This window comes from Ixodes scapularis, unplaced genomic scaffold (assembly GCF_016920785.2).
Source record: "Ixodes scapularis isolate PalLabHiFi unplaced genomic scaffold, ASM1692078v2 PGA_scaffold4__175_contigs__length_147842914, whole genome shotgun sequence".
In the NCBI taxonomy this organism is placed as follows: Eukaryota; Metazoa; Arthropoda; class Arachnida; order Ixodida; family Ixodidae; genus Ixodes; species Ixodes scapularis.
The window spans coordinates 145,881,113-145,909,006 of record NW_024609879.1 but is presented as its reverse complement, the minus strand read 5'-3'; the positions used below and the strand labels follow the sequence as shown (position 1 = coordinate 145,909,006).

The window sequence follows — 27,894 nt, the reverse complement described above, 5'->3', positions numbered from 1 at the left end:
TCGATGTAGCCGATGTTTCGTTATAACCAACTTTGGTTTTAACGAACTGCAAAAGGGAACGGGAATTCGCAATCCCTTCGATATATCCGCTATTTCGTTATAACCGACTTCGGTTATAATTATAACGAACTGCAAAAGGGAACGGGAAATCGTGATCGCCTCACTATATCCGCTATTTCGGTATAACCGACTTCGTTATAACCGGTCTCGGCAGAATATTCATTCTGTGCTTGGGCACGATTAAACCGTAATGACGTTGGGAGGCTGCAGTGGAATGGCTTTGGTTATTCTGGGCGGTGTTGAGCGGTGCGGGCTATTGCAGCGATTTCCAAGGTCATATCTAATTAGGCTGAGGAGTGACGATTCCTTCCGGCACCGGCTGGGTGTACTTGAGGCGGGCGGCCGGTCCGTACAGCCAGTCATCCTCGTCCCTGTAGATGTTGTACGCACGCACAGTCACCTGGCACGACGCTCTCGGCTCAGCGTCGCTCAGGGCAAAAGAACGGACGGTCGAGTCGATGTTGTACGTCGAGCTGTTGACGTTGGTGTTGCCCAACGAACATCGGACGGACACCTCGTAGCCCGACAAGGGGCCGTTGGAGTGCAGCGGTGCCTGCCAGATCAATGTCCGTCTGTTCTCGGTCGTTGTGACTTCTAGGTTCCGTGGTATGCCTGGCGCTGCAAATTAAAATAAATAAAAATAAATGAAGGCCGTTTACTAAAAGCACAGCACACGTGTTTGTTCGAATGGTCTACAGTCACTGGCATGGACCAGAACGGCAGGGAGGTGATTCCGTTGTCCCACATTCAGCGCGAGTTTTCTGCCTTCGATAACAGTCCAGCGGTTCGTGGGCCTCGAGCGTGCATGCCCATTCAAAGCACGACGGAAGGCAACAAGAGCGTCCGAAAGGGGCGTATTCTGTCGTTCTCATCTCGAAAGTGATTATAGACGCTTTCAAGTTCCTTCTTTCTGGGAAACGTCGTGAAACCCCGTTCTATTGCTAGGCCGATTTAGTTTAAGCAAAAGAAGTTCCAGAATCACAGAGGGGAAAAAGGCGAAGCTAACGGTCGAGTCAGTGTTGCGAAGTGCTTTAAGTACATTGTACTTAAAGTACTAGTTCAAGTAGGTTTAGCAAATTTGTACTTTACTTGAAGTACATTCCCTGAGCATGTACTTGTACTTTATTTTCAAAGTATTTTTTTCTGTACTTTCACAGGAAAGTACAACTCCCGACCTCAAAGCACATTCCCCTCATTTGGTCTATGAAATTAAGCACTTCCTAGAATCCCGCGCTCGCGTTCTTTGCTTTCCCAGTACTATCTATACGCAACTTCTGAGGCGAGTATAAGAAATTACCAACGTTTAGCAAAAAAACAAAAAAAATGCGTATAGTCATGTGAAAACGCGCTATCGACTTCCAGTCATTTCTTCTGAATTAGGTAATGGCGGCTGTGATACCGAGACATATAAGTGCCTTATATAAGTTGACTGTGTTAAATATTTCGTAAGCGATAGTAAAACAACTACTATGTGGCCACTTGACTTTATCCGAAATTCGCCGCCATTTCACAAAATAACTGATGCACCGCCATTACCCCTGGGGCAATGCATATAAGTTTAAAAAAAACAATGTATAGAGGATTGAGAGGACATAACGGAAAGATCGCGTTAAAAAGTACCTGTACTTTACTTAGAAAGTACATTCTATTTAAGGCGCTTTACTTCAAGTACATTGCGCCCAGTGTACTTATTACTTTACTCGAAGAACATAACCGCTCATTTACTATGAACTTTACCTAAAGTACATTTTAGACGCAGTTTTCCACACACTGCGCCGAGTACGCTATGAAATAATAAATACACGTCCTGGTATCTACGGAGCGAAACTCGGTGAATGGCGCCGGCGAAACCAAAAACGTGTCTGCAGCAAAATTAAGTCTACGCTGTGGCACTGCGTAAAAAGTTTCGCGTGCACACGTCACGCTCATTTTTGTTTCGCAGTGTACATCTTTCAAAGACTCAACGTTTTTTTGTTTTTTTTTCGATCATGGCAGTTGCCTAACCCTCCTCTGTAAATCTGCAGTGATCACCTAACGCCGCCTAGAATCAATAAAGCCAGCGAACAGCCTCTATATAACTCCTCTATATAGATCCACGTGACGTCATCACACTCGGAAGGCTCCAACTCGCCAACTGGTCCCGAACCCGACGCCGAGCGTCCTCCGACGCGTTGATTGGACAAGGGGCACAGCCGAACTCTGACGCAGCACTCGGGACCAATCTGTGCTGGCGCTCGACCTCACTGCGACGACGTCATGCGCGGGCTTAGATTATTCCAGGTGGTGTTGGATTATAGCCGTCCGAGTGCCCTGCGGGAACGCTGACGTGCGGGCGTATTTTTAGTGCGCATTAATCCACTAGCCGTGTTATTTGAAAACAAGATGCTTCAGTTAGATCTGGATTCATTTCGTTTCCAAGCCGACCCTGGGTCTTTTCATTGTGTGATTATATTTGGTAGGAAACTGTTGGGAAAATTATGTGGATAGACATGCTTTCTGCTCTTTGGCTCTGAGAAAAATCAACTGAGAACGAATCACGGACCAGCGACGATTGCCGCGTCGAAGGGGTCACAGGGAACTACATTTATGTCTTAGAGTGTGCAAACACTGGTCTCTTTAGCGTGCCGTTTGATTACAATAAACGTGCGATGAAGGTCTTATAGATTTTTGCTTGCGACGATGGCGAACCCTGATGTTCTGGGTCTGCATAATCTGTGCCATAGAAAAACCCAAGAATTACTCGGTGGACGTCCAAAAATGAACCCCTCGCACTGCTATGATTTAGTCGGTTTTGTTAAAGTCCCTGAAGTACCGAACCGCGCGTCGAAGAAACAAAAGAATTCGCAGTGACCGTCTTCGTAAGGGTTGACTTGGTGCGCTAATTCGAGTGTTCGTAAGCTGGTGGACCTGAAGCCTGTTACGTTAATATCATGGGTCCCACGCCGCACATTCTCAGAAGTTACCTTGCGTTTTTACCGCATCTCGACGCACTTGGAAAACGAACCGTCGGTCCTCCATTACTGACTTGAGCCAGTGATGAGGGTGACATGGCTATGTCCATATGCTTCTACTGCCCTTTAGTGTCACTCGCGAAAGGGATCGGCACCTGTTTTGCCACTGTAGGTTGCATGGCCTTTGAGTAGCGATCTCTATCTCCCTTTCCATTGGTTGAACTGATTAACAAAATGACAAATGGTTAGCGTTTCGAGTGCGTCGCGGGGGTTTATAATGCAGCCACTGACAATTCAAGAAATTTGGGGAGTTCTAAGCATCTTATGATCGTTCCGCATTCCCTGAGTATGCGTCATTAGCCGATAACAACACCAACTAAGACATCATGAAGCATGAGGCGTGGACACAGTAAACTACGCCCTTATCTGCTTAAGTTTTCCGTGACTGTGGTGTCGATGCTCCGTTCTGTCCGTTTGCGTGACGCGACAGGGACACATTTTTGTGTTTGGGTATTCCGGTGAAGAAAGAAACAATCGTTTACGAAAGGTCAATTAAATAAACGCCAAATATACAGAAAATAATAAGGAAAATACGTGTGCGCTTCACGATATTCTCCGAAATTAGACGCGAGCATTGAACTTACCAGAGGGCGGAGTTGAAAACTCGACGTGGCTGGAGTTTCCACACTGGGTCCTCGTTGTTCCAACCAGACAGGCGGACACCCCGACGGTGTAGTTGGTCCAGGGCTCGAGACTCGACAGGACAATTCCAGTTCCGTTCGCCCACCGCCTCCTCTCCTCCTCCATGAAGGCGGGCGCGTAGAGGGTGACGTTGTAAGAGACGTCAAACCGTTCGAGATCGGCCGGCTCCTTCCAGGAGACGTACACAGAAGTCGCCGCGAGATCCCTGAAGCCGAGGCTCTCGACAGTTCCTATTGGAGGGGCTTCGGTACTGAAAAGTGCAAGTCCTCGTCTGCCTCGAACGATTCGATCGTCGTGCTCGACGTAAGCTCGTATCTCCACGAGGTACTCTCCAAAGTTATCCAGTGCTTCGATGGTTATCGTAGTATCGTTCGAAGAGGTCGTCGAAGTCGTGCAGCTGGACTCGTCGATGTCCGTTTTGTTCGCGAAGCGGCAGACACGGAGGATAAAACCCTGCATCGGCGGATCGAACGTACCATTCGGAGGGTTCCAGCTTATAACGGCCCTCGACGTAGTCGTATTTAATCTCGTAGGCTTCACGGTGACACGCCATGGTTTAGGGTATGGTGCTGGATCTGTCATAGCCTCTGCCTTTCCAGCTATGGTCTCCCACGCATCGGAACCTTGTCCGTTGATATTGGCGATTTCTATGGAGTAAGTCTCGAAAGGTGTCAGGCCTGTTATCGTGAAGTTTGTGGCGTCGCCGGGTACGGTGACTGTTCCGACAAAAGTTCTTTGCTCGGTGTCGTTCTTCGAGTTCCACCAGGTGATTCGGTAGCCTCCCGACGGTGCATCCTGATCACCCGCTGGTTGCCAGTTCACCAGCAATGCCGTGCTGTTGAGAGCTTTAGCCTCGAAACTGGTGAGAGTGGCACCTGTGATAGGAAGAGACAAAAAGAGACAAAGGAAAGACAATGTTTTTTTCTATAAAAATATTTTTCTGCACGTCACCACGCGTGGTACAGCTTACACTCCCTTTGCCATAGCGGCATCTACATGCAAAGATACAGAGCGCGACACAGTTAGAAAGAACAATCAGTCGTTATGGTCTTGCTTTTCCATCAGACATAAACGACAGTTATCAAAACTATTAGCATAGTGGTATATGCTCATCCTGGGCACAAACTAGGCTGGTAACAATCGGTGTTGTTAATTATCTAAATAATAAAAAGGTACGAAAAACCCCATGTTGCATCCACAGTGTCGCCCAGTAAATATGTACAGTACAAAACGATAACGCACATAGAGGAAACAGGTGCTGCGCATTTTGTAGGTTAAGACTAAAATTATTTTTGGCCGACTTTCATAATGTACTAGGAATTAACTACAAATTCTAAAAAAACATGCTAACTCCCCAAAAAATAAACAGATCCTAAACATTTTTTTTTTTTTGCAAGGAAGTTGTTTGACATCGCTTGGCGCGAGCGGAGAGGTCAAATGTTCGGTATGTCTGCAACACATATCTTCATGACATGTATGGATGCAACTTGCAAGATTTGATTATTCGGCAAGACAGAAATTACGTGCCAATTGTTGACGTGTTTTTGATACGATCAGTCAAATAAACAAAAGTATAAACACGCATATGTATTGCGTTATCTTTGAATATTCTATATCCTCCGCATCGGAAATTTCATCGGGAAGGACAATACCTAAAACCTGCTATCGCTCGCATATGCTATCACGTACTCCTAGACAATTGGTACAACCACGAACAATCGAATTGGCCGTAAACGAACCTTTTGGGAGAGTCCGGAAGACAGCAGAAGCATTCTTCCCACACTCGCCTTCGCCCTCGTTTAAGGAACAGGCAGTTACTAGAATGGTGTAATTAGTAGCAGGATGCAACCCGTGTATAGCCGTGTGTGTCCCATTGACCTTACGCTCTAAGTATGCTCCGACGTGCTCAGTCAGGAAAAGAACCACCTTGTAAGTGACTGTGTGATCCGCAGGACCAGTCGCCTGACTCCAGAAGACATTCACAGTGTCCCATGTCAAGAGAACAACCGTTAAGCCGTCAACGCGTCGAAGGGATGGCGCATCGACTTTAAGAAAACTCATGGCGACATCACCCTCGATGGTATCGCAGTCGTGCTCCACGAAAGCCCTGACTTCCACAACGTAATCAGAGAATCCCGGCTCCTCTACAAAAACAGACTTGGTCTCATTTGGGGAGGTCTTCGCTGTCCGACAACTTGATTTCCCTCCGAGACTTTTGTCGACTACCAGAGGACAGATCACGACGAGGTAGCCATCGATTGGGGGGTCGACCTTGCCATCCGGTGGACTCCACTCAACGATGATCTTAGATGAAGATTCGTTTCCAGAGACCCTCTCGACAAGGAGGTCTTTAGGTTGAGAGCATGGTTCTGGATGCGTCTCTCCTTGACCTCTGGCTGAAAAGGTATCGGCTGACTGGCTGCTTCTGGTACTAATTCCGGACACATTGACGAAATATTTCTGGTAGGGTTCCAGACTCGAAATGACCAAGCCTTCGGCATCTCCGCTGGCATACGTCACTTCCGCTTCTGCACTCGCGGGTGCGTCTGCTTTCCGCCAGGTTATTCGATAGCCGTCTGGTGATGATTGCGTGTCACGCTTCGGTCGCCGCCACGTGACTGCCAAAGCCGAGCTGTTGACTGCCTTCACTTCGAGTTCCGTCGGCTTCTTCGAAGACCCTGTCGTCGGGAAGGCGAGAAAAAATAATGCCGCGAATCAAGCTTCTTGACGTCGGGCTGTCCAACGTGGGGCACGGCTGGGGGAAATCCTTCGGAGTTTATAAGGGCGTCACGCTTTAAAGAACCCCAAAAATAACGTATCAAGAGCGACCGGTTATATATAGAGAACAAATCGAATGTCCATCTCCAATGAAATATCAGAGGTGTACTGGTGTGTTGCGCTTACGCAGAGCCGCATCGCTGATCTTTGCAGATTGCCAAGCAGATATTGTCGTAATGGTCAAGGTTAAAGGCTTCGGTGCAAGGGCAACTCTTTTGCCGTTATTTTATTCCAATACAAAAACAATATGTGCCGGAGTAGAGTTTGAAATAGTTGAAATGAAATGACAGTAAGTCTGCGGTATAGAATCTAAAGAATTCAATCAACCGGAGAGACGATCACATGTGATCTAAGGAGGAAGCTTGAAAAGTATGAGGTTGGAAACGTATTTTTAAAGAAAATTAGTTTGCTACGTATAAGTGAACATATATTGCGCAATGCTTGAGACACTCATTTTAGGCTCGGTGTCCCACCGCAGACAACAGTTTTAGCTAGAGGCGCTTTCCTTTATTTTTTTTCCGTCAAACTGGCTTTCTGAGCATAAAAAAAAAATAGACGTATGGACATTCGTTCTAGAGTGAGGCACTAAAATTGCATTTATATCGAACTAGACGTACTCAAATTTCTGCTAAATTCGTCGTTATTAAACTTCAATATATAAGTACAAAACATAGGAAGGAGATTGGCGACGAACAGTGATCAGAAAGCTTAATGAAATTATACACTACACTCCCTGAAGCTCCTACATCCAGATTATCTTGCAATACATTTTAGGCACCAATCAGTAGTCTACGGTTCGTCAGTTCAACCACCAAATCCGGAAGTGGTACCATGCTGCGGTAAACATTAGGTTCCCGTGGCAAGATATATGGACACCCTTTGCTACTAAGAATGCATGCCTATTGGAGTTTTGTGTCGTCCGTTCTTTTTTACTCATTCTCCTGGGTTGCTATGTCAGACCTTCGCGTTGGCTAAATTCATGCATTCAGGTGTATTGCCGGGCAGTAAACATGCAGGAGCTCCTCAGAGTGTTAGATGGGCGATGCGAGTGTCCCTCCAACGGTATGTAATGTCTCCCAAATACAGCAGGGTTGAAAGTTGGGCTAGTTGGTAGCAATTTATGATAATATAGAAAGCGCAGAAAAAGCAAGGACGGAAAGGAGAGGACACGCACCACAGACAAGCGCCTACTCGCACCAGTAGTTGGGTTAGGAGGGGGAGGGGGGGGGGATAATTGAATGACGCATATGCAGCCGGCGAAACGAACTATCTTCGTGTTTTCCCAAGTTTTAAGAAAACTTCAGTTGCGAGTAAGCGCTAGTCCGTCGTACGGGCCCTCTCTTTTTCGTTCTTGTTTTTTGCGCGCTTTTTATTTGATTATGATGTCCCAAATAATTCTTACACAACATTCGATGGTTGTATCACCTACTATTGACAACCTCACCTGCTCGTGTTGTCTGGAAGACGGTCGAGCTGGCCTCCCCACACCGCCTTCTGGTTGGTCGCACAAGGCACGTAGACACGGCCACGGTATAATTGCCTCCCTGTTTCAAGCCAGTCAGGTACGTCTCGCTCTTGTTCACGTCTTGGAGCAGTACGATCCCTCCGTCGGTCGTCTCGTAGACAGTCACGTTGAACACAACTTGGAAGCCTTCAAGTCCAGCCGGCTTCTGCCAGGTGGCGTGCACGAAAGTTCCATTGGAAGTGTCAAGCGTAACGTTGGTGATGGTGGGTACGAAGTCCGGGTCGGTGCTGACCTTGGCTCTATTTGGTGTACCCTCGATGATTCGGCCGTTATGCACGACGTAAGCTCGAATTTCCACATTGTAATCGGCGAATGTGCTTAGACCTTGCAACGTCAACGATGTGGCTGTCGTATTTGTAGATTTGCAGTTGGATGTCTCCTGGTTTGGTACTTCCTCGTCAGTGCGGCATATGACGACGACGTAGCCTTGGACAGGGGGACCGTGAGTGTCCGGAGGCGGTACCCACGTGACCGTGACGTTCGATGAACCGAACAAGGTACCGGTTGAATGGAGAGAAAGTGCTCCTGGTGGTGGATTAGGTGATGGGTCCGTCGTACCTTCCGAGTGACCTGCCGTGGTCACTCCGGTCTCACTTGCAGAGCTGTGAGCTCTCGCTACTTGGACGATGTACCTCTGGTACGGCTCCAGATCTGTGATTATGAACGTGTTGGCGTCTGCTGAAACGAAAGTTGTCTTGTTGTCCTGATCTGTGATGTTGGAGTGGTCACTTGCTTTCCACCACGTAACTTGATATCCTTCCATGGATTCATCAGACAGGCTCGGTTTGTCCCAGCTGACACTGAGCGATGTGCTATTGATCACAGTGACTCGAATGTTGCTTGGTTCTCGTGGATCTGTCGGATAAAAACCAGAGAATTTTAACTTAAAAAACGCTGCTGTATGAATATTCTTGATCATCCATACTTCGTGCTAACAGGAACACCCAACTTCAAGGTGTCAATCCCCTTGTCCATGCCAATGTTAAACTACATCTACTTAAACTGAAGCTTCTAGATTTTATTAGAATATAACATCATGCAGTACTGGTACCTGGAGAAAAATGTCTGAGCAAGCAAGTTTTTTCATAATTTGCTTCGGTATCAAATAAACTTTGGGGCTCCAAATATATTGACATGAAATAGACATTTAAAAAAAATCTGTCCTTCACTTCAATTTTTTCCTTAATACTTTTCTATTAAAAATAACATCCTTTAAATTATAAGGTCGGTTCAGGATGTTCACCTTGTCAGTTTAAACATGATGCCTTACAGCCCCTTATTTTTTACTTGTGCCTTTCACCCTCGTTTTATTTATCTCGACGTTTATTTAGTACTGTGACACAACTACAAAACAAACTTGATTTTTTGTTGTTGCAATTTTGTGATCCGTGCACAGCCTCTATAATAATTGTTAAATTCTAAAACTCACCACCCTGAGTCTGGAAGTTAAAGCTGTCCGAGCCTCCACAGCTTCGCCGTCCAATTCGCACAATACAAACTACAACTCGTACGGTGAAATCCGTCCAAAAGGTCAGGTTGGACAAAGCCACTTGGGTCTCGTTCACTGTTATCTCGAAGACTTCTTCACCGCTGGTCTTCAAGAAAACTTTCACGTTGTACACGACCCTGTACTCCTCAAGACCGGCAGGCCTACTCCAGGTCACGTGGGCTACACTCTGGTTCGACAGTGACAGATTCAAGTTGTCCACGGCTGGAATGTCCGGTGGATCCGTGCTGAGCGTTTTTGTGGCCACATCGCCCTTGATGATGCGGCCATCATGTTCAACGTAGGCCCAGATTTCCACGTCGTAATCGGTGAACTTCTTGAGGTCTTCGAATACCGCGGTCAGTTCAGCAGCAGATGTATTTCTCGAGCTACAGCCAGATTCGGGTGAACGTTCGCTGTCGTCTTGAACAGGGCAGATGGTGACCACATATCCTTGGATTGGGGGACCGGAGGTCTGGTGCGCGGGGTTCCAGGTAACGGCTACTGTAGAAGTTTTGGAGCTTGCGCTAATGGCCTGGAAGGTGAGCCCCGAGGGTTGAGGACTTGGCTCGGGGTCTGTGAGGCCAGCGACGCGGACTCCTCTCTCCTCCCAGGCGCTGCTTTGGTCTCCATTTCCTCTGGCCACCTGGACGACGTAGTGTTCGTACGGCTCCAAGTCAGTTATTATAAAGACACCGGAGTCTGCGGCAACCAGCGTCGTGCCGTTGGGGCTTTGGGTAGTGTCGCCCGAAGTGGTGCCGGCGTGCCACCAAGTGATCTGGTAGCCTTCCTTTGGGTCGTCTGAGGGACCCGGTGTATCCCAGGTAACGGTCATTGACGTGCTGTTGATCACGTGAACGCGAACGTTCCTTGGCTCTCTAGGATCTGTACGGGTAAGAAAAATGTGAAAAAACAAATCAGGAAACACGTGAGACGTTGTTTGTCACAATTTGCAAATATTAGTTATCAATATTTTTGTGTGCGTTCATTATATCCCAGAAGTGTATATGCGTACGAGCTTTCATATATGTTAAGTAAAATAAAATTAATATAAGAAGAAGTACAGTCAGGCATTGGATTGAACCATCATTCTTTTTGAGCGCTTATACCACGTCCCTTAAACTGCTTGATCTATGCTACTTGCGATTATGCTATACACTTATTGTAGCCACTATAAACCTTAGGCCTCCTGGTTGATTATGCTTACAGGAATAGAAAACATTTCTATCAGATTAATATTTTTGATTCAGATTCTGTTTAGGGTGGAAGTTTGACTATCAGACATTTTAAACATCTCAATCCCCTCGAGCCTGCTAGTATTAGACTACTCTCAAAGAAAGTAAAGTCCCCACATTTACTATCGGACTGTAATATCACGCATCATGGGCTACTGCAGAAAGAGGCACATATAATTTTTCTTTTCTCCAATTTACTCTGTCCACTTCAGTTTAATCTAATTCTTGTCAATATTTCGGTATTGAATATAATATTCCAGAACCTAGAAGGGCGGTTGAGGCTGCCCACTTTGCCAACTTAAACAAGATGGTTCACACACAAAAAAACACCCTTAAGGGTGTAAAAGACCTGTTCCAGGGACTTACACGCATAGCTATACCCTTTCAGCACCCTTATTAAAGCGATACATCAATTTTAGTCGTAATATAAGGTACGTTTGCAGGGAACACACTATAAACCTTGAAGAGTGTGCAAAGGGTGTGAAAAAGCGTGCTTTAGTAGAGTGAGGCGGGCATCCTTTTTGGTGAAAGTGTTCGCCCTTCAAAAACAGTCACACCGGGTGTTTTCTTAGTCACTGCGTCGAATAGGTTTTGCTTGTACCAATTCGTTTTACTTGTAGATTCATTCCTTAGAATTAGACATATGCATCGTGTGATTTATTGACAAGAACAATTCGCAATTGCGGAAACGGTCACCTGCGAATGATTGTCTGCGAATGGTCGAGCATACGCGAATGAGGCTGTAGAGCCGTCAGCAGAGTCATGATTCCTCTCTCGTGCATTATCTACTGCATCTGTGTTTGCCGTTTTTGTGCATTTAAAAACTGCACAAGGGGTTTGGGGCTCGTAAACTTGTTGCTCGTAAAAATTGTCCGTAGAGCACTGCTAAGATCTCCCGCATCTTAGCGGCGCTCTCGTTCACCAGCCATCTAAGGGCGTTCCTGCAATACCCTTACAGTGGGAGCCCTGGGACAGGCTGATTTAAACCTTTAAGGGTGTAAAACGTTTCAGTGTATTCCCACGCCATTTTGTTTTTCGCTTTTGCCTTTACGTCTTGTTTCCGTTTCTTCCGAAATTATTTTTGAATTTCATGAGACGGTCGACTTCACGGACGTAAATACTTTTGGTCTTAGCAATTCTGCGACACGTGAACAACCTCAGTAATAATAATTAAATTGCAAAACTCACCATCTGAAGTTTGGAAGTCAACGCTGCCCGAGCCTCCACAGCTGCGCCGTGCCGTTCTCACAATACAAACTACAACTTGTACGGTGAAATCCGTCCGATAGGTCAGGTTGGAGAAGGTCACTTGTGTCTCGTTGACGATGACCTCAAAAACTTTTTCACCGCTGGTCTTCAAGAAAACTTTCACGTTGTACACGACCCTGTACTCCTCAAGACCGGCAGGCCTACTCCAGGTCACGTGGGCTACACTCTGGTTCGACAGTGACAGATTCAAGTCGTCCACGGCTGGGATGTCTGGTGGATCCGTGCTGAGCGTTTTTGTGGCCACATCGCCCTTGATGATGCGGCCATCATGTTCAACGTAGGCCCATATTTCCACGTCGTAATCGGTGAACTTCTTGAGGTCTTCGAATACCGCGGTCAGTTCAGCAGCAGATGTATTTCTCGAGCGACAACCAGATTCGAGTGAACGTTCGCTGTCGTCTTGAACAGGGCAGATGGTAACCACATATCCTTGGAGTGGGGGACCGGAGGTCTGGTGCGCGGGGTTCCAGGTAACGGCTACTGTAGACGTTTCGGAGCTTGAGCTAATGGCTTGAAAGGTGAGCCCCGAGGGTTGAGGACTGGGCTCGGGGTCTGTGAGGCCAGCGACGCGGACTCCTCTCTCCTCCCAGGCGCCGCTTTGGTCTCCATTTCCTCTGGCGACCTGGACGACGTAGTGCTCGTATGGCTCCAGGTGAGTAATTATGAAGACACCGGAGTCTGCGGTAACGAACGTCGTGCCGTTGAGGCTTTGGGTGGTGTCGTCCGAAATGGCGCCGGTACGCCACCATGTGATCTGGTAGCCTTCCTCTGGTCCGCTTGAGGAACTGGGCGCGTTCCAGGTTACGGACAACGACGTGCTGTTGATCACGTGAACGCGAACGTTTCTTGGCTCTCTGGGATCTGTACGGAAGAGGGGAAAGTGAAACCAATAAATAAAATCGGAATTGGCAGGAACATCTTTCTAGGGATGCTCTTGTGAGCCAAAATTAGTGCCATTTGAAAAGTACGATTCCGCTTTTTAGTGTGTTTGCTGTTTGCGTTCGATCTTTTATAGTTGGCTTAAAAGGGCAGTATATAAGTTGTATCTAATTCATTCCACGTAAAAATGCATATGCAGACATTCAGTAAAATATTCTTTACTAAAGTTCTTAAGTTACGTTACCCAATTACCTTAAATACTTTTGTAACCACTATAAATCCTATGGGCTCTGTTCGCTTCCCCAATTTATCTAAAAACATTACGTTCCTCAGAATAATTGTCTTTAACGACTATGAGTCCTATAGGCTCTGTTCGCTTCCATAGGCTCTGTTCGCTTCCCCATTTTATTTAATAACATTACGTGCCTCAGAATAATCGTCCTCCAAGAAGTTCAAGCTGAACTGTCCGAAGGATGGACGACTTACCGGCCAGTGTCTGGATGTCGTTCGATCCTGGTTCGCCGCATTGTCTCTTCGCCGTCCTCACCAGGCAGACGAATACCCGAACGGTGTAATTAGTTAAATGGGCCAATTCAGTCAATGTTGTTTCGGTCTCGTTGACGTCTAGCTGCACAATTGCCTTCTCACTGCCGGTTAAGTAGACCCTGACGTTATATACGACCCGGTAATGCTCAAGGCCGATCGGCTCGCCCCACGTGACTCGCACCGTATTGGAATTCGAGACCGTAAGCTCCAAATTGCGGACGGTTGGAATGGATGAGGGACTTGTGCTCATTACGGCCGTGGAAGATTCACCTTCAATGAGTCGACCTTCGTACGTCACGTAAGCCCGAACTTTAACGACGTAATCGGCAAGCTTCTCAAGATCTTCAAAGTCGACGGTCGTGTTTTCGGCAGACACGTTTTTTGTCTGGCAACTAGACTCGTCCAGGGCAGTCTCGTTGTCTTCAGTGGGACAAATGACGACGATGTAACCTCCGACTTCGGGGCCTTTGACTACGCTGGGAGCGTCCCAACCGACAACGACTTTTGCTGATAGCACGCCTACTTCCATTGTCTTGAGAACCAGTCCGGGCGGCCGAGGACTCGGTGAAGGGTCTGTCTTAACTCCAGACACAACTCCAAGGACATCCCCATTGGTGCTAGTAATCTGGATGATGTAAGATTCATAGGAATCTAGCTCGGATATGATGAATGTCTCGGTGTCCTCTGGAACCATCACGCCAGTCCCGCTCACAGAGGTTTCTCCCGTCTTCCACCACGTAATTCGATAGTCTTCTACCTTTCCTGTTGGGTCCTTGGGGCTGTTCCATGTGACTTGAATCGCTGTGCTGTTGACCACGCTTGCTTGAATACCAATTAGTTCCTTGTGGTCTGTGGCGTGTGAAGACGAAAAAACAAAAAAGGCGTAATATTAGTAGCTGAACTTAAGAAAGAGTACGCTAAACAGTCTCCTAATCTGGTCTCACTATTCCTGCAATGTCAGTTACTTTAAATCCATCAGAAGTAACTTCTTTAGTAGTAAAACAAATTCTTTAGCGTACAAAAAAATTGAAATAAAGAGAAAGATCAAGCATTTTTATCATAAAATATCACATATTTGACATATTGATGGCACGCAGCATGTGAAACCATTATTTGATATATCATACTACACATATTCTGCACGCGTAATACGGACATGATCTTTGTATTCCATGTTAATCTCTACACACGCTTTAAGCTAATTACGTTATACAGAACTCATATATTCCCACTAAAGCCGCCCACATCATCTATCTACAGTAGCACATCCACAGTGCCAATGATATTCGCATCACATAGACGTTCACGTCATGCATCTGCAGTAGTCGTGGATGATACGAAAAATCCCAGTCTAGATCGTGACAACAAGGCCTGCCACGTTATCTATCAGAAGAAAGCTCGACCATTATTGAGGCTTCAGCGGCTGTTCAATTCTTGTCGTCGTCACTCCCCACTTGACCAGCTGTCGCTGAGTTAATGCTGAATTCGCTGAATATAGAGGCGTTCCGCGACCAAATACCAAATCGAGCGTGGCTGAATCCACCATGTGGGCAGGTTGAACGATAAGGTTTGGGGCGTTTGAAAATTAGTTTGCGAGATAAATCACAATAAACGTTTTTATTTATTTATTTATTTATTTATTTATTTATTTATTTATTTATTTATTTATTTATTTATTTATTTATTATTATTATTAATTGTATTATTATTATTATTATTATTATTATTATTATTTTAAGTTACCGAGCACTTCATCTACCTGTGTTGACTCAGCATTAGCTTGCTTGCCAATCAAGAGGGGAGTAACGCCAAAAATCGAACAGCGGCTGAAATACCGCTCGAATTCACGCCAATAGCCGCGATCGCAGATAACTCAGCTTTCTTGCATTCATAGTAGTAGAGGTCTTTGGAGTCACGTGCTCGCCTGGGCTTTTTTCATAATGTCCGGACTAACGCAGCTCAAAAATATATATCGCTAAAATAAAAATTTCACAACCCAAAAATATATATATATATATATATATTTTTTACAATTAAATACTTTTATGAGCTCTCGAATGGAGCTGCACTGTGCTGTACTGAGAGAACACCCGTCATGGTGTCTTGATTTCATCGCTTCGAGTGGTGATGTGTATCATATCTTGACTGCAAATGCGGTCTCATTGTGCTAAGGGGTGAACTCAATTTGGCCACTGAGATTGCGTGTTTGTTGGAGCTTGATAGCTTTCGCCGTTTCGGACGGTGAAAATAATTGATATAGTACCAATAATTTATGCTTCGAGTCCATCGCAGTGCGGTATCAACTCAGGAGGTTCAGAGAACGCAACGGACCAACATCACCAGGAACAATCAGTCACTATAGCACGTAGACGTCTCGACAGTGAGATCAAGTGGTGACGTAGATTTAACGCGAACGCCACGTCAGCATTCGGCTGGGCATCATGTACCGGTCAATTCGCTGAAAGAAAGTACGCTTGGCGTTGGGTTTGGACCCAATCATCATCATCATCATCATCATCATCATTTATTATTCCTTGAAGGCCCAGGGGGAATTACACAAGGGAGTGAACACTTAAAAAACAAACAAGTAACAAAACTATTTATCTACGAAAACACGCTGTAATCTAGTTATGGGTTAGAAAAAATAAGCTAATGGCTGCAGAAAATTTCTTAGTATCAGATAAGGTAACAATTACGTCAGGCAGTGAGTTCCAGTCGTCAATGACCAATGGTAAAGTAGACATCTGGTGAGTGACGGTTGACGATGAAATCGGACGGAGTTTACAAGAATGGTCGAGACGAGGGAAAATGCGGTAAGGAGGTGATAACAAACTTTGTCTGAGATGACTGTTGTAATAAAAGATCCGATGAAGAAGAGAAAGACGAGACACCCTGCGGCGGTGAGAAAGAATGTCAAGGTTAGCTGATTGGCGAAGTCCTGATATGCTTGCGTAAGGGGAATAGTCGGAATAAATAAAACGGAGGGCTCTGCTTTCAACGGATTCCAGGTTGTTAGTTAGGTACGCCTGCCACGGTGACCATATGGAAGAAGCGAATTCTAGTTTAGTTCTGACCAAGGTAGTATAAGCTAGTTGTTTTACGGGGGATGTAGCTTGTCTGAGGTTACGGCGAAGAAATCCGAGAGTGCGGTTAGCATCGGCGATGACAGTTGTTATATGAGTGGTCCATGACAGGTCAGATGTCAGCTGAATTCCTAGATATTTATACGATGAACAAGCAGTTACTGGGATGCCAGAAGAGTGGTAAGAGGAGGATAGAACATGTGAACTGCGGGAAAAAGATAGCGATTTACATTTATTATGGTTTAAAGCCATTTGCCATTTATGACACCACTGAATTATAAGTTGGAGATCGTTTTGCAAGGTTAGCTGATCGTGGCGTGAATGAATGGGTCTATATATGACACAGTCATATATAGACCCATTCATTGCTGAGTTGGCGCCATTCGAGTGTGATGGCGTTACGTGGAGGACTGTTCGAAGTTTAAAAACTCTAGGTAATGTTGACCGAATACGAAGGAACTGGACTCACCCACGCCGGATGAAGTGAATTCCGTTGCAGTGGCTTCTCCGCACTGCTCACCGTGGCCACGCAGGATGCAGACAGCCACCGTAATGGTGTAGTTGGACCGCTGAGGGAGGTCTGATGACACCCACTCTGCATCCTCAACATAATCTTGCCTTATCATCGTCTGATTCGACACCAGGTAAACTCTCACGTTGTAGGCATACCTGACGTCCCTCAGACCATTAACCTCATTCCAAGAAACTCTTACAAAGCTTTGGTTAATTGCTGCAACATTTACGTTATCGACGGTCGGTATGGTTCCTGAGTCAATCGTGATGGAAGTAAAGGCAGCTTCGCCAACGATAATTCGGGTTTTGTGTCGGATGTAGGCCCTAACCTCCGCAACATACTCGGTGAAAGTGTTTACGCCTTCGAAGGTGATGCTGAACTCTTTCTCTGTCGTGTTTTGGGTTAAACACTTAGTTTCGTTTTGGGCCTGGCACAAGCGAACAAGATATCCTTGAATCGGCGCGTCGAGAGTTCCGTTGGGGGGACCCCAGCGCAGACTGATGTCGCACGAGCTAAAATGTACGTTGATTCGCTCGATCGAAAGATCTGAGGGTTGAGGGCTAGGCGACGGATCCGTCGTTCTCTTCACTCGGGCGGCGAGGCCTTTCCAAGTGGTGCTCCCTACCACGTTGATCGCCACGACTTCGATAGCGTAAGTTGTGTACGTATCCAGTTCAACAAGGAGGAAGCTTCTAGCATCGTGGGAAAGCAGAACGGTTTTGTTGTTGAGCCTTTCTTGGACATCGAGGGATGGGTTTTCCGATGTCTTCCACCAGGTGAGTTGGTACCCACTCAGGGGTCCGTTGGTGTCGCTCGGTGCCTCCCACTTGAGCTTAAGGGATGTGCTGTTCACCACGCTCACCTCCAGTTCAGTCACTTTACTTGGCCCTGCGCGGGAAACGAAACAAAGCCAAAGGAGCAAAGGGTTACTTCGTCCAAGAGCAAAGGAAGGATTACTTCGTCCAAAAAAATTTAAAACAAAGAGTTACTTCGTCAAAAAACAAGAACAAACAAAGGGTTACTTCGTCCAAGTACAAGAAAAAAAAAAGTGGTTACTTTGTCCAAGTACAGGAACAAATAAGCAACGGGCTATCTCGTTCAAGAACAGATGTGGTTCTTAAAATGGTCAAGCATACAATAGAGCAACATGCTAACGAGACAAGGGTATTATATGACACCTGTACACCAACGCATGTTTGTGACGCCATATCAGGGAAGTGGCGCATAAAACGGGCATGCGCAGACGATTCGCCAATCGAAAAACGTGTTTGTGTGTGTGTGTGTGTGTTTTTCTGCACATACCCCCAGCTTATTTCAAGGTAGAACACGCTTGAGTTTAAACACATGAGTTGGTGCATTACCACTAAAAGTAATAAACTATAAATAATTCCCGCGCATCTATACACTCCGACGATTTAAGAAACGTAGTAAGGCGCAGCAGGTCCGCAGCATTTTCTTGTCGCTCCGAAACCACGAAGATTGCGGGAGTAGCCAATAAGGACGCCGAACAACGAATAACGAAGCCAAAAGCGTCAAGCTAGTGAGCCACGCCCGGCGATTCTTAAAGAGGAGCTGGAGAACTTTTTAAGAAATCTGAGTTAGGAGCGGACGTCTACAGCTTTTTATCTCGTGAATTCAGTCATCACACCTATCTTGGGCAGAAGTAAACGTATAACCCGCATTTATTTTTTTTAAAATACGTGCAGTGATTGCCGCCAGCCATGCGGCGACCTTCTCTGCCGCCTGTCATCTGTCCAGAGCGTCTTCACGTCATCGTCGACGTCCCCGAGCCAGCTTAAAGTGGAGAGCAAGGGTCATCCGACCCAGCTAACGACGACCCTTTTGCTAGTTTTTTCTCTCCGCTCTCGCCCTTTCCTACTCTCGGCGCGCCGCGACGGGCGGGTCTACGTCGAAATTTTGATGGGCTCTTACGACGCTCCTACTCGTAAGATCAAAAGAAAAGTTAACAAATCATTTTTAAGGTGTCTTCATTAGAACGTTTACTGTTCGTTCGAATTCAAGGACCTCTTCACTTTTCCTTTGAGCTGTCAATGACCATTCATTCCCGTAGAGCACGCTTTGTGCTATTTGAGAGTTTTAGGAAACCGTTCTTGCACATCCGAGTCGGTACGACGGACTCTACGGTACGAAGTGCGCAGTTTGTACCGGAGGGCTATCGTACCGAATCGGGTGTTCAAAAACGGTTTCCTCAAACTATATTGTCAGAACAATGCACGGAGCGCAATATCCAATGTCCCGGGAAAAGTCCAAAATACGATTGGGCTCGAAACGCAACCTGCAAGGGGCAACACGAGCAAGCGAATCGTCATTCGCCGTGTCCCTGCGCAGATTGCACTATAGTCTAGAGCTATTTGCGTTTGGCCTCATCATCGCCGGACCAGTTCCGTAAGACGCAGTGATCGATTCAGGAAATGTTCTGCGGGGAAGTACAGATGCCATGCGCTTTTAGAGTAGCCACAACTAATATTAATAGTGTATAGCCTCGACAGTCACTGACGATCTAAGAAAAGCAGACTGTGGCGAGTCCTGGAGCGTCTGATTATCGCTTACCCTAAAATTCACATAACTCATACCCTACGTTTCCCCCGTCAGTGACTCTAGATTCCCAATATTCTGCAGGAATAACAATCATAGAACTGATGGACTGTAGATAAGAAGAAGGTGCCATAAGGTTGAAGGAACGTTAAGGATAGTGACAGAAAGCGGAGGGTGCACTAAAAATTGTTAAAATGGAACCGGTAAAGGCAGATATCAGAGTTTGTCATCGTAAAGCTTCCAGCAAAGAAACGAAAAGTTAGTAAGCAGGTAGAGAGGTGGAATAAAAAAAAACATATTTTTTAAGTATAATTTGCAGATTTTCTAAGCTTTTTAAAAGAGCTATCAAAGGAGTGAAAATGATGCAAAACCCGCGAGTCTTCAGTGACATAGAGCCACCGTTACTTTTGGGGAGTATGCCGTTGCTTTGAGAAAGGAATGGTGATATAATGAGAGTCGTTAATTTGCTATGTACCGTTGTGTTCTCGGAAGCAGAAATGCCGTATAATATTTGGCCATGAAAAATACAATCTGAAATAACTTCGGGTATCTGAGCCGACATAAGGGATTCCATGACTGATGTTGCTAAATTAGCTTATTAGATTTGATAGAGCGATACCGCCCCCATAAATAGCTAGTGCATTCATACCACCAGTCTGAATCACCCCTCTGCAGGGCGCGGCCCTATACCGTTGCTAGTACACTGATGTGCCGAATAAATAAACATTGAGAAACCAAAATCCAAACTATGCGGAGCACAAGCTCGTCCACTTCTTTTTGCAGGGGTTGTGGTGACGTCAGAAAAACGCCGAGCTCTGATTGGCTCCGATTGAAGGATAGCGGGTAGACCTCGAAGCAACCCGGCTCGAAGTCTACCAGCTATTCTTCTTTGATCAGAGCCATTTAGAGCTCGGCCTTCTGACGTCACCACAACCCCTGCAAAAAGAAGTGGACGAGCTTGTGCTCCGCATAGTTTTGCTATAGCTACACTCCGGTTCACATTAAGTTCGACCGCAGCCATCACTACGATTCAACAAAGCGGCACCAAAAGTGCATCGTCACGGCGCCTTTCGTCTTCTGTGTGTCTGCAATCGCCGTATAAACCAACCATGCACAGTAAAAACAATGTCGTCCTGCCGTCCTGCGTTTTTTTTTTTTTTTTTCTGTGTGTGTTTCGTTTAACCGGTGATTGGAAACACACAGAATACGATCGCCGCGACCATGCACTTTTGACTCTGCTTGAGTGGCTCCATAGGATGGTAGCGTTCGTTGCGGTTGGACTTGCTGTGAAACTGGGTATAGCAAAGAAAAATTAGCCTCGGTCACTACTCTGAATCGCGTGATGGATGACTTCAGGCATTTATGCCAAGAACAGGTGAAAAACTAAAAATGGTGCCGATGTACCCAAGGGGAACTGTAAGCAAATGTTTTAGATGGAGTCGAGAGTAGATTGTGAGAATATTATCTGTGTTCCGATACTCTGCCGGAAGAAAAAATCCTAAATGTCAAACGGGGCCACCTGAAACGATGAAGAGACTAGAGATCGAACCTTCAAACTACAAGAGGCAGTTCCCATATTTTTTTCGAGAAGGAATACAATAAAAGACCCATCGGGTGTTCCCTTCCAAACTCCGATAAACCTTGCATGAGGAACAACAGGCTGGAAGACTCAATTTAATGATTCAATTCAGAGAAACTTAATTGCATGCGATTCGTCATGACTGAACTCTGTTTCACTCGATACGCAACCGAAAGAACGAGCATGTCTGCCGTTTTTGTGTGGATGATCTAAATTGTCGAAGGTACCGTACCACGAGCGCTGCCCAACGATTAAGAAACTGTGATGGCTAGCCACTCAATCAACGAGTTTAACAAACTGGATACTGATGCGACGTGCTTGCCATAATTTAAGCTCATGCAGTTTCCTCAAGCAGGACACAAATTTTAAAGCTAGGTACAAAGACCGAGGTCTGTGCATTTGGTGCGTTGCCGTAAGCTTACTGAAAGAACGTGAAGGTGGAGTTGGAAAGGGAGTAAAGCAAGCTTGGGTTTTATATGCAGGCGTGCTGACTACAAAAACATGCATTGCGAGGTTAGGAAAGGGGAATGCCTGCATATCGGCGAGCGAAGCTTAAAAGCAAGAACTGAACTTTTGAAAGTAATCGTGCTTACCGGATAATCCTGAAACATGATCCGGTGCACAGGCTGAGATGTCTGAGATGGATCAAGAACTTTCCAGTTTCTCACCACGAGGACGCGTCCCTCGAGGGTCTTGTTAAACTTGCGGTCGCATGGTACGTATCATGCTCACGCATGATATGTGCCCGAGCTTGTGAATGGTACTAGCAGGAATAGAGATGCCATGAACGCCCCTATTAACATGACCGACCGTGACCTGGATGAGGATTTCTGCAATGTTAACTGGAATTGAAGTGCGAAGACTATAAACTCTGCTAGATTTATATAGACCGTGCACTGAATAAAAGGAGTACCGTTGCCATTAAAACTATATTCAGAAGTGACAGTCCAAGAAACATACTTTTAGCTGGATATTACCGCGTGCTGTTTCAACAATGCTTAAAACCTGGAATGCACCAGAGATGATTAGCTTTTATGAAAATAAATCATCATTTGGCGAAATGAGAAATCAGACCGAGAAAATGTTCAAAATTGAAAATTCCAGGTTCCCTTTTCTTAATACGAATATTCACGTTGAAAACTGAAAAGAAAGCTTCAAAAAGTAGTGTACCAGTCATTGGATCCTCGCACCTATACTTTGTTCCACCCTAAGCTCACAGCGCAGTGGAAGCGACATGCTCGTTGGACCAGTCATATCTCTTTCTTTCATCACGGGGTTACGCTCCCGCTCATACTGCGTAAAGAGCGGGGTCATGTAATGGAAGTGTGGTGGTTGATTGGTTCGATGGGCACTGTAAGCTTAGGGGTAAACAAAGAACAGTGTTTTGCAAGAGACAAGACTGCGAACGATAGCATAGTTGTGAATGTCTCTCTGTTGACCAAGCACTTCTGCGGCGGATGACATCACAAAGTTGTGGGTTTTGCAGCTTTAGTTTCATAGACAGAAGAGAACTGTATAGGTTTAGCATGCTACAGGAAAGTTTGAGAAGAGCAACTGAGCTTACTTGCAGTTATATAAAAAATAAAAAAAAGATTTGGAAAGGAAAGGGTTATATGCATCTGCTTGAATGGGATAACTGCTTAGCATGGACTTCTTAAAAGAAACTGCAAAACGATTCTGTCAGCTTAAATGGCAAATGCGAAATTTATTTCAATGAAAACTAAATGGACGTCGTGGGAGACGGAGTAGTGCTGGACTGACCTGTTGGCGGTGTTTCGAACCTAAGAACACCGGGGTCCCCGCACTGTAACTTGGTCGATCGAGGTAGGCAGGCGGACACTCGAACTGTATACTGAGTCCAGGGTTTTAGCGCGTCGAAGCTAACATCGGTTCCGTTAACGTTCTGGCTGAAGATCAGCGTGTCATCTTCTGTTAAGTAGAGGGCCACGTTGTACAAGACACTGTATTGTTCTAGTCCGGTGACTCTGCTCCACGACAGGGTCACGGCGCTCCCGTTTGAAGCCGTGTAGTTCAAGTTGGCCACAGTCGGTATCGGTGGAGCCTCGGTGGCGACGAACTCTGTGGCTTCGTTCCCTTCGATGTACCTGCCGTCGTGGAGAACATAGGCCCTCACCACCACGCCATAGTCTGCAAGATTCTCCAGTCCTTCGAAGGTGAACGTGAAGACGCTTTCGGACGTGTTCGAATACTGGCACTTTCCTTCCGCGAGAATTCCGCGATTTACTTCGATCTTGCAGATATGAACGTAGTATCCTTGGATAGGAGGGTCAAACGTTCCGTTAGGAGGTGCCCAGTTGATCACCGCTTTCGAAGAAGTAGCATTAACCTTCACAGCGGTTGCCGAAAGTTGAGTAGGAGGTGGGCAGGGCTCGGGGTCGGTGATTCCTTCAGCGTGAGCCGCAGCTCCATCCCAAGTACTATTGCGGTCGCCGTTGATCCTGGCTACCTGGACGGCGTAGGTCTTGTAAGCCTCGAGGTGCGTAATAGTGAAGCTGGACGCCTCTCCTGGCAGGAACACAGTTTTGTTGTTGAGCCTGTCTTCAATGTCGTCCGTCGAGGTGCCTCCTGTCTTCCACCAGGTCACTTGGTAACCCTTCACCGGTCCGTTGGGATGGCTCGGTGGGCGCCAGGTGACCCCGAGAGCTGAGCTGTTGAGCGCTTTCACCTGGAGTCGGGTGGGCTGGCTCGGACCTGGTGCGGAGGGACATAGAGAACATGACAAAGACACGTTGTTGCACAGGTGTGCAACAATTGGGCATTTCAATTGCGTCATGTTGACATACATGACGTTTGTGCTTAAGAACTTATACATCGACGGTCGTGTTCGTGACGTCACGTCAAGGATGCTACTGTATATAGAATGGAAAATACGTAGACGCTACTTTCTCGCATAAATAGGTTCTTGCGGGTGCGCAGTTCCCATACTTTCTTTTTTTTTATAACAGAACGAGCTGTTTACATAAGCCATTCCAATAATCTCATCCCGCGCGCTGCCATCTTCGTCTACTGGGCTGTGAAACACGTTCTGAAAATATGCAGTAGCTATCTTCTGCAAATAATCAGACGCCGCGCATGTGTCCACAGCAACGTGACCCGGCATTTTTTTGTGTTGGTGATAAACGCCGGAAAGGTTTATGGTAGTGGCAGTAAAACTTGGAAAGGAAGTTTCTGGATGTTTCAGAGGGGCAATCGATGTTTCGCTGAGAATGGTCATGATTACACTTAGCGAAGTGTTGGTTGCCGCTTTCAGGGGCTTCGTTTTTAAGCATGTGCGCGTTTTGGAGAGCAGCGAATGTTATCTGTTATTATCTACGTTACATGTTTTCGAGCTAAAAAAGCCGAATTATTATGAGCCCTCATCAAGGTGTTTGAAGATGTGAGCTGGGAAAGTTTTGTCAGGCGCATTGTCTTGCCCTGAGAAGATATCTATAAGGGAATGTGACATTTTCATGTCCCATACTCCTCAACCGGTAACAAACTATAAAAACAGTGCGATAAAAATTCGGGAGACGTCAATCCCGGTAATGGTATATATAGAACTCCAAAAAAAATTTATTTAATAAGCATTAAATTATACAAAGTACTACGAACAGGTATTAAACACGCAAGCAATATACCCTATACTACTTTAAGGCCCAGCTAAACGTAGGGACCAGGAATACGACTCCCCATGGCGTGCACCGTGGCGGAGGAGTCCGCCATAAAAAAAAAGTAATAAAATACGAGCACCGAACGCCGTAGAGATAACATCTGCAATCGGAAAGGCTGGTTCACACATTGACATTTGATTGCGACCGACTGCGTTATGAGCTCTCGTGAATTGCTACGACGAGAGATCATGCTGGTGCCATATATCGAGTAGCCCTTGAAACACTTCCAATCCGCGCATATTTCCTACATTTTTACGCATCATTATTTGACTGTGGGCTTGAAATAATTCCGACATGATAAGCAGCCCTTTCTCACCAATAGCGCGTAGATTGCATTCCGCAAATACTGCAAAATATTCTGCCTAACCCATACGGAGATGGAAGTGTTCCAGAGCTACTCGATAGATGGCGCCACTGTATTCTTTCGTCAGAAGCGGTAACAGCCGGTCGCAACGTAGTCGATCACACTCACACGCGAAGGTGTAAATGAGTTTTCAGAAATGATTTGGCTCCGCCGACTCACTGCTGGGGGCCGTTGTGACGGCAACAACCGCGACGTCTCCTTCTGCGGTTTCTCCGTTGGGCAGCGAGTTGAAGGCCCGGACTTGGACCTGGTAGTTCGTGTACGCCTCGAGCCCGTAGAAGCTGTGGGTCAGCGTCTTGCTGTTGAGGGTCTTGTACCTCGAGATGAGTCCCATCGGAGGACAGGTCCCCAGCTCTGGACAGATGCGGATCCGGAAGCCGTCCAGGGGACCCACCGGGTCCCGAGGCATCTGCCAGGAGACGTCGACGGTCGTCGCTTGCTGCTTGGTGACCAGCAGGCTGGTCGGACGGCTCGGTTCTGGAGAGATTGGGAGTTTAGAGGACGAGTTAATTCACACCGGTTTATTAAACTCGCACAATAGGCGATTCCTATAATCCTCGAAGTCCCTGAGTGCGTACACCTTTCCAGCGCTTAACGCTCGGGCGAAAGGCAGAGTCACTGGGCTCTGCACGTATGGCCAGAGTTTGATACTTGGTAATCTGAGCGCATGCTCAGATTACGTTCTACGCCCAGCACACAAAGATGGCAATGTGCAAAAGCCGAATGATGAAATGTCCTATACTAGTGCACAGCGATGCACTCGAAAAACCATTTGTTGGTCTTACTTCCGTCAGTGCAGTCAATGAAGGAGGCCAGCGGTATGGTGACCCAAGGGCCGCCCAGTCTCAGCGGTAAAAAAAGTTGTCAATCTCTTTTGACACTAAGGTTGCGTAACAATCAGAGCATGATACCGATCGTGCTTATTGTACCGTTATGTATTTAGTGAACAACGACAGACAGATATATCGACGTGGCTATAAAATGCGCCGGTCAGCTGAACTGGTTTCATTCGCTGGTCCGTGATGCATGCTCAAGTGCGGCCGCTGGTATCGCAAACTCACTGGCTGATACACTTCTCATTGGCTGACCTGATGAAAGAAAGACAAATAAACGATAGGTGTTCCAAATGCATCGCGGCGAAGTATACAGCGTGAGAAAGAGATAACTTGTTTTGTTGTTGGAAAGAACTGGGCCCTATGTCCAGGGCGTTCTAATACAGCGAACAGCTCATTTTAACTGGAACCCCAATAGCAATATTTAGCACGCATCTCTCCTAGCGTATTTGTGCGTGGGCAGCTGACACTATCAAGGGCCGATTGACTATGGTCCTGCCTTCTAATGGCCGACTCATGCTGGTCATCAGCCAAGAGACTAGACAAGAACTGACCTGCAGCCCACGTCCTCCCCGTGACGGTGGACACTTGACTGTTCAGCCAGGGTCCAGTGAACTGCACCAGGGCCTTGATCATGAAGGTGTACGTCGTCCAGGGGGCCAGCGGCGAGATGACCGCCTCGCGCACGTTCCCGACGTCGGCGTTAAAGCAGAACCTGTTGTCCTTTGTGCACCAGAAGAGACGGTAGTGAGACGGCGTCACGTCCGGATTCACTGGCGCTTCCCAGGAAAGCTTCACGGATGTGGCGCTCAGAGCCACCACCTTGAACGGCTGGGGCCCGGCCGGAGCTGCGAAGACAGTTATAAAGTCGCTGTCAACTTAAGAGATACAGGGCGTGGTTTACTATGTCCACCTTCTTGCTTCGTGAACCCAGACCAAACCAAAGGTTCTAAGAAGGACCGACATTCTGCCACCGTAGTTGCTCAAAAATGCGTCATTATGAAGATTTTAGAAAATAGCTATGCTTCAAAGCAAGTACCACAAAACATGCGACCTTTATCTGCAAAGACCTGTAATGCATGAAACGCGGTATTTAAGGGGCCATCGATTAAATTTGTTGAGAAGACATTAAACAATTGTCTCGGTGGAGGGGGGGAGGGGAGGAGGAACTAACGATTCCGCGCTGTCAATTTTCCCGGAAAATATAGCGCGGAAACTGCATTGGTCTCGTGATGTCAGTTTGGGTGGCACCATTTTTCTGGCGAAATTTAGCGGTCAAATTGAATTGGTGTTTGGGTCACGTGACGTCAATTTTCTCGCTAAATTTAAAGCGATCGATATGCACGGACGGACGGACGAACGAACGTTTGGGATCGAATGGTTCCGTTAAAAAGTATTAAAAAAAATGAAAGACGTTTACAATCCCCTGTAACGCCTAATTAGAGCGCAGCTCTTGAGAAGAAGGAGGGAAAGGTATGGAGAGGAGGGTATGCCCCTCCTTCTCATCCGTACACTCCCCTCCCCTTCTCCTGCTCGCCTCACATTTAGGGGAAAATTTTCCCGCTAAATTTAGCGAGGAAAGATTTCCGCTAAATTTAGAGGACAGTTTTTCCCGCTAAATTTAACGGGGAAAATTTTAAGCGAAATTTAGCGGGAAAATGTTCCCCCAAATGGGAGGCGAGCAGGAGAGGAGGAGGGGAGGGTACGGATGAGAAGGAGGGGCATACCCTCCTTCTCATCTAAATTTCGCGGGGAATATTTTCCGCTGAATTTAGCGGCGAAATTTTCCCACTAAATTTATCGGAGAAAATGTTTCGCTAAATTTAGCACGGAAATTTTGCCACTAAATTTAGCGGTTAAATT

The 27,894-nt window shown here is 46.4% G+C and overlaps 1 protein-coding gene across 1 annotated transcript in view; it reads right to left on the bottom strand.

The window, feature by feature from the left end:
• Positions 1-298: 298 nt before the first annotated feature.
• The window catches only part of LOC8040488 (protein sidekick-2), a 44,513-nt gene continuing 16,917 nt past the window's right edge, over positions 299-27,894 (bottom strand). Inside the window, exons 7-16 of the mRNA XM_029969912.4 lie at positions 26,586-26,879; positions 25,358-25,675; positions 22,925-23,875; positions 16,984-17,916; positions 13,372-14,280; positions 11,926-12,867; positions 9,446-10,387; positions 7,936-8,871; positions 3,656-4,588; positions 299-678 (exon numbers count right to left, since the gene is read on the bottom strand). Coding sequence (XP_029825772.3) covers positions 341-678; positions 3,656-4,588; positions 7,936-8,871; positions 9,446-10,387; positions 11,926-12,867; positions 13,372-14,280; positions 16,984-17,916; positions 22,925-23,875; positions 25,358-25,675; positions 26,586-26,879 — 7,496 coding nt within the window. The 3' untranslated portion in view covers positions 299-340. The remainder of the gene's footprint in view (positions 679-3,655; positions 4,589-7,935; positions 8,872-9,445; positions 10,388-11,925; positions 12,868-13,371; positions 14,281-16,983; positions 17,917-22,924; positions 23,876-25,357; positions 25,676-26,585; positions 26,880-27,894) is intronic.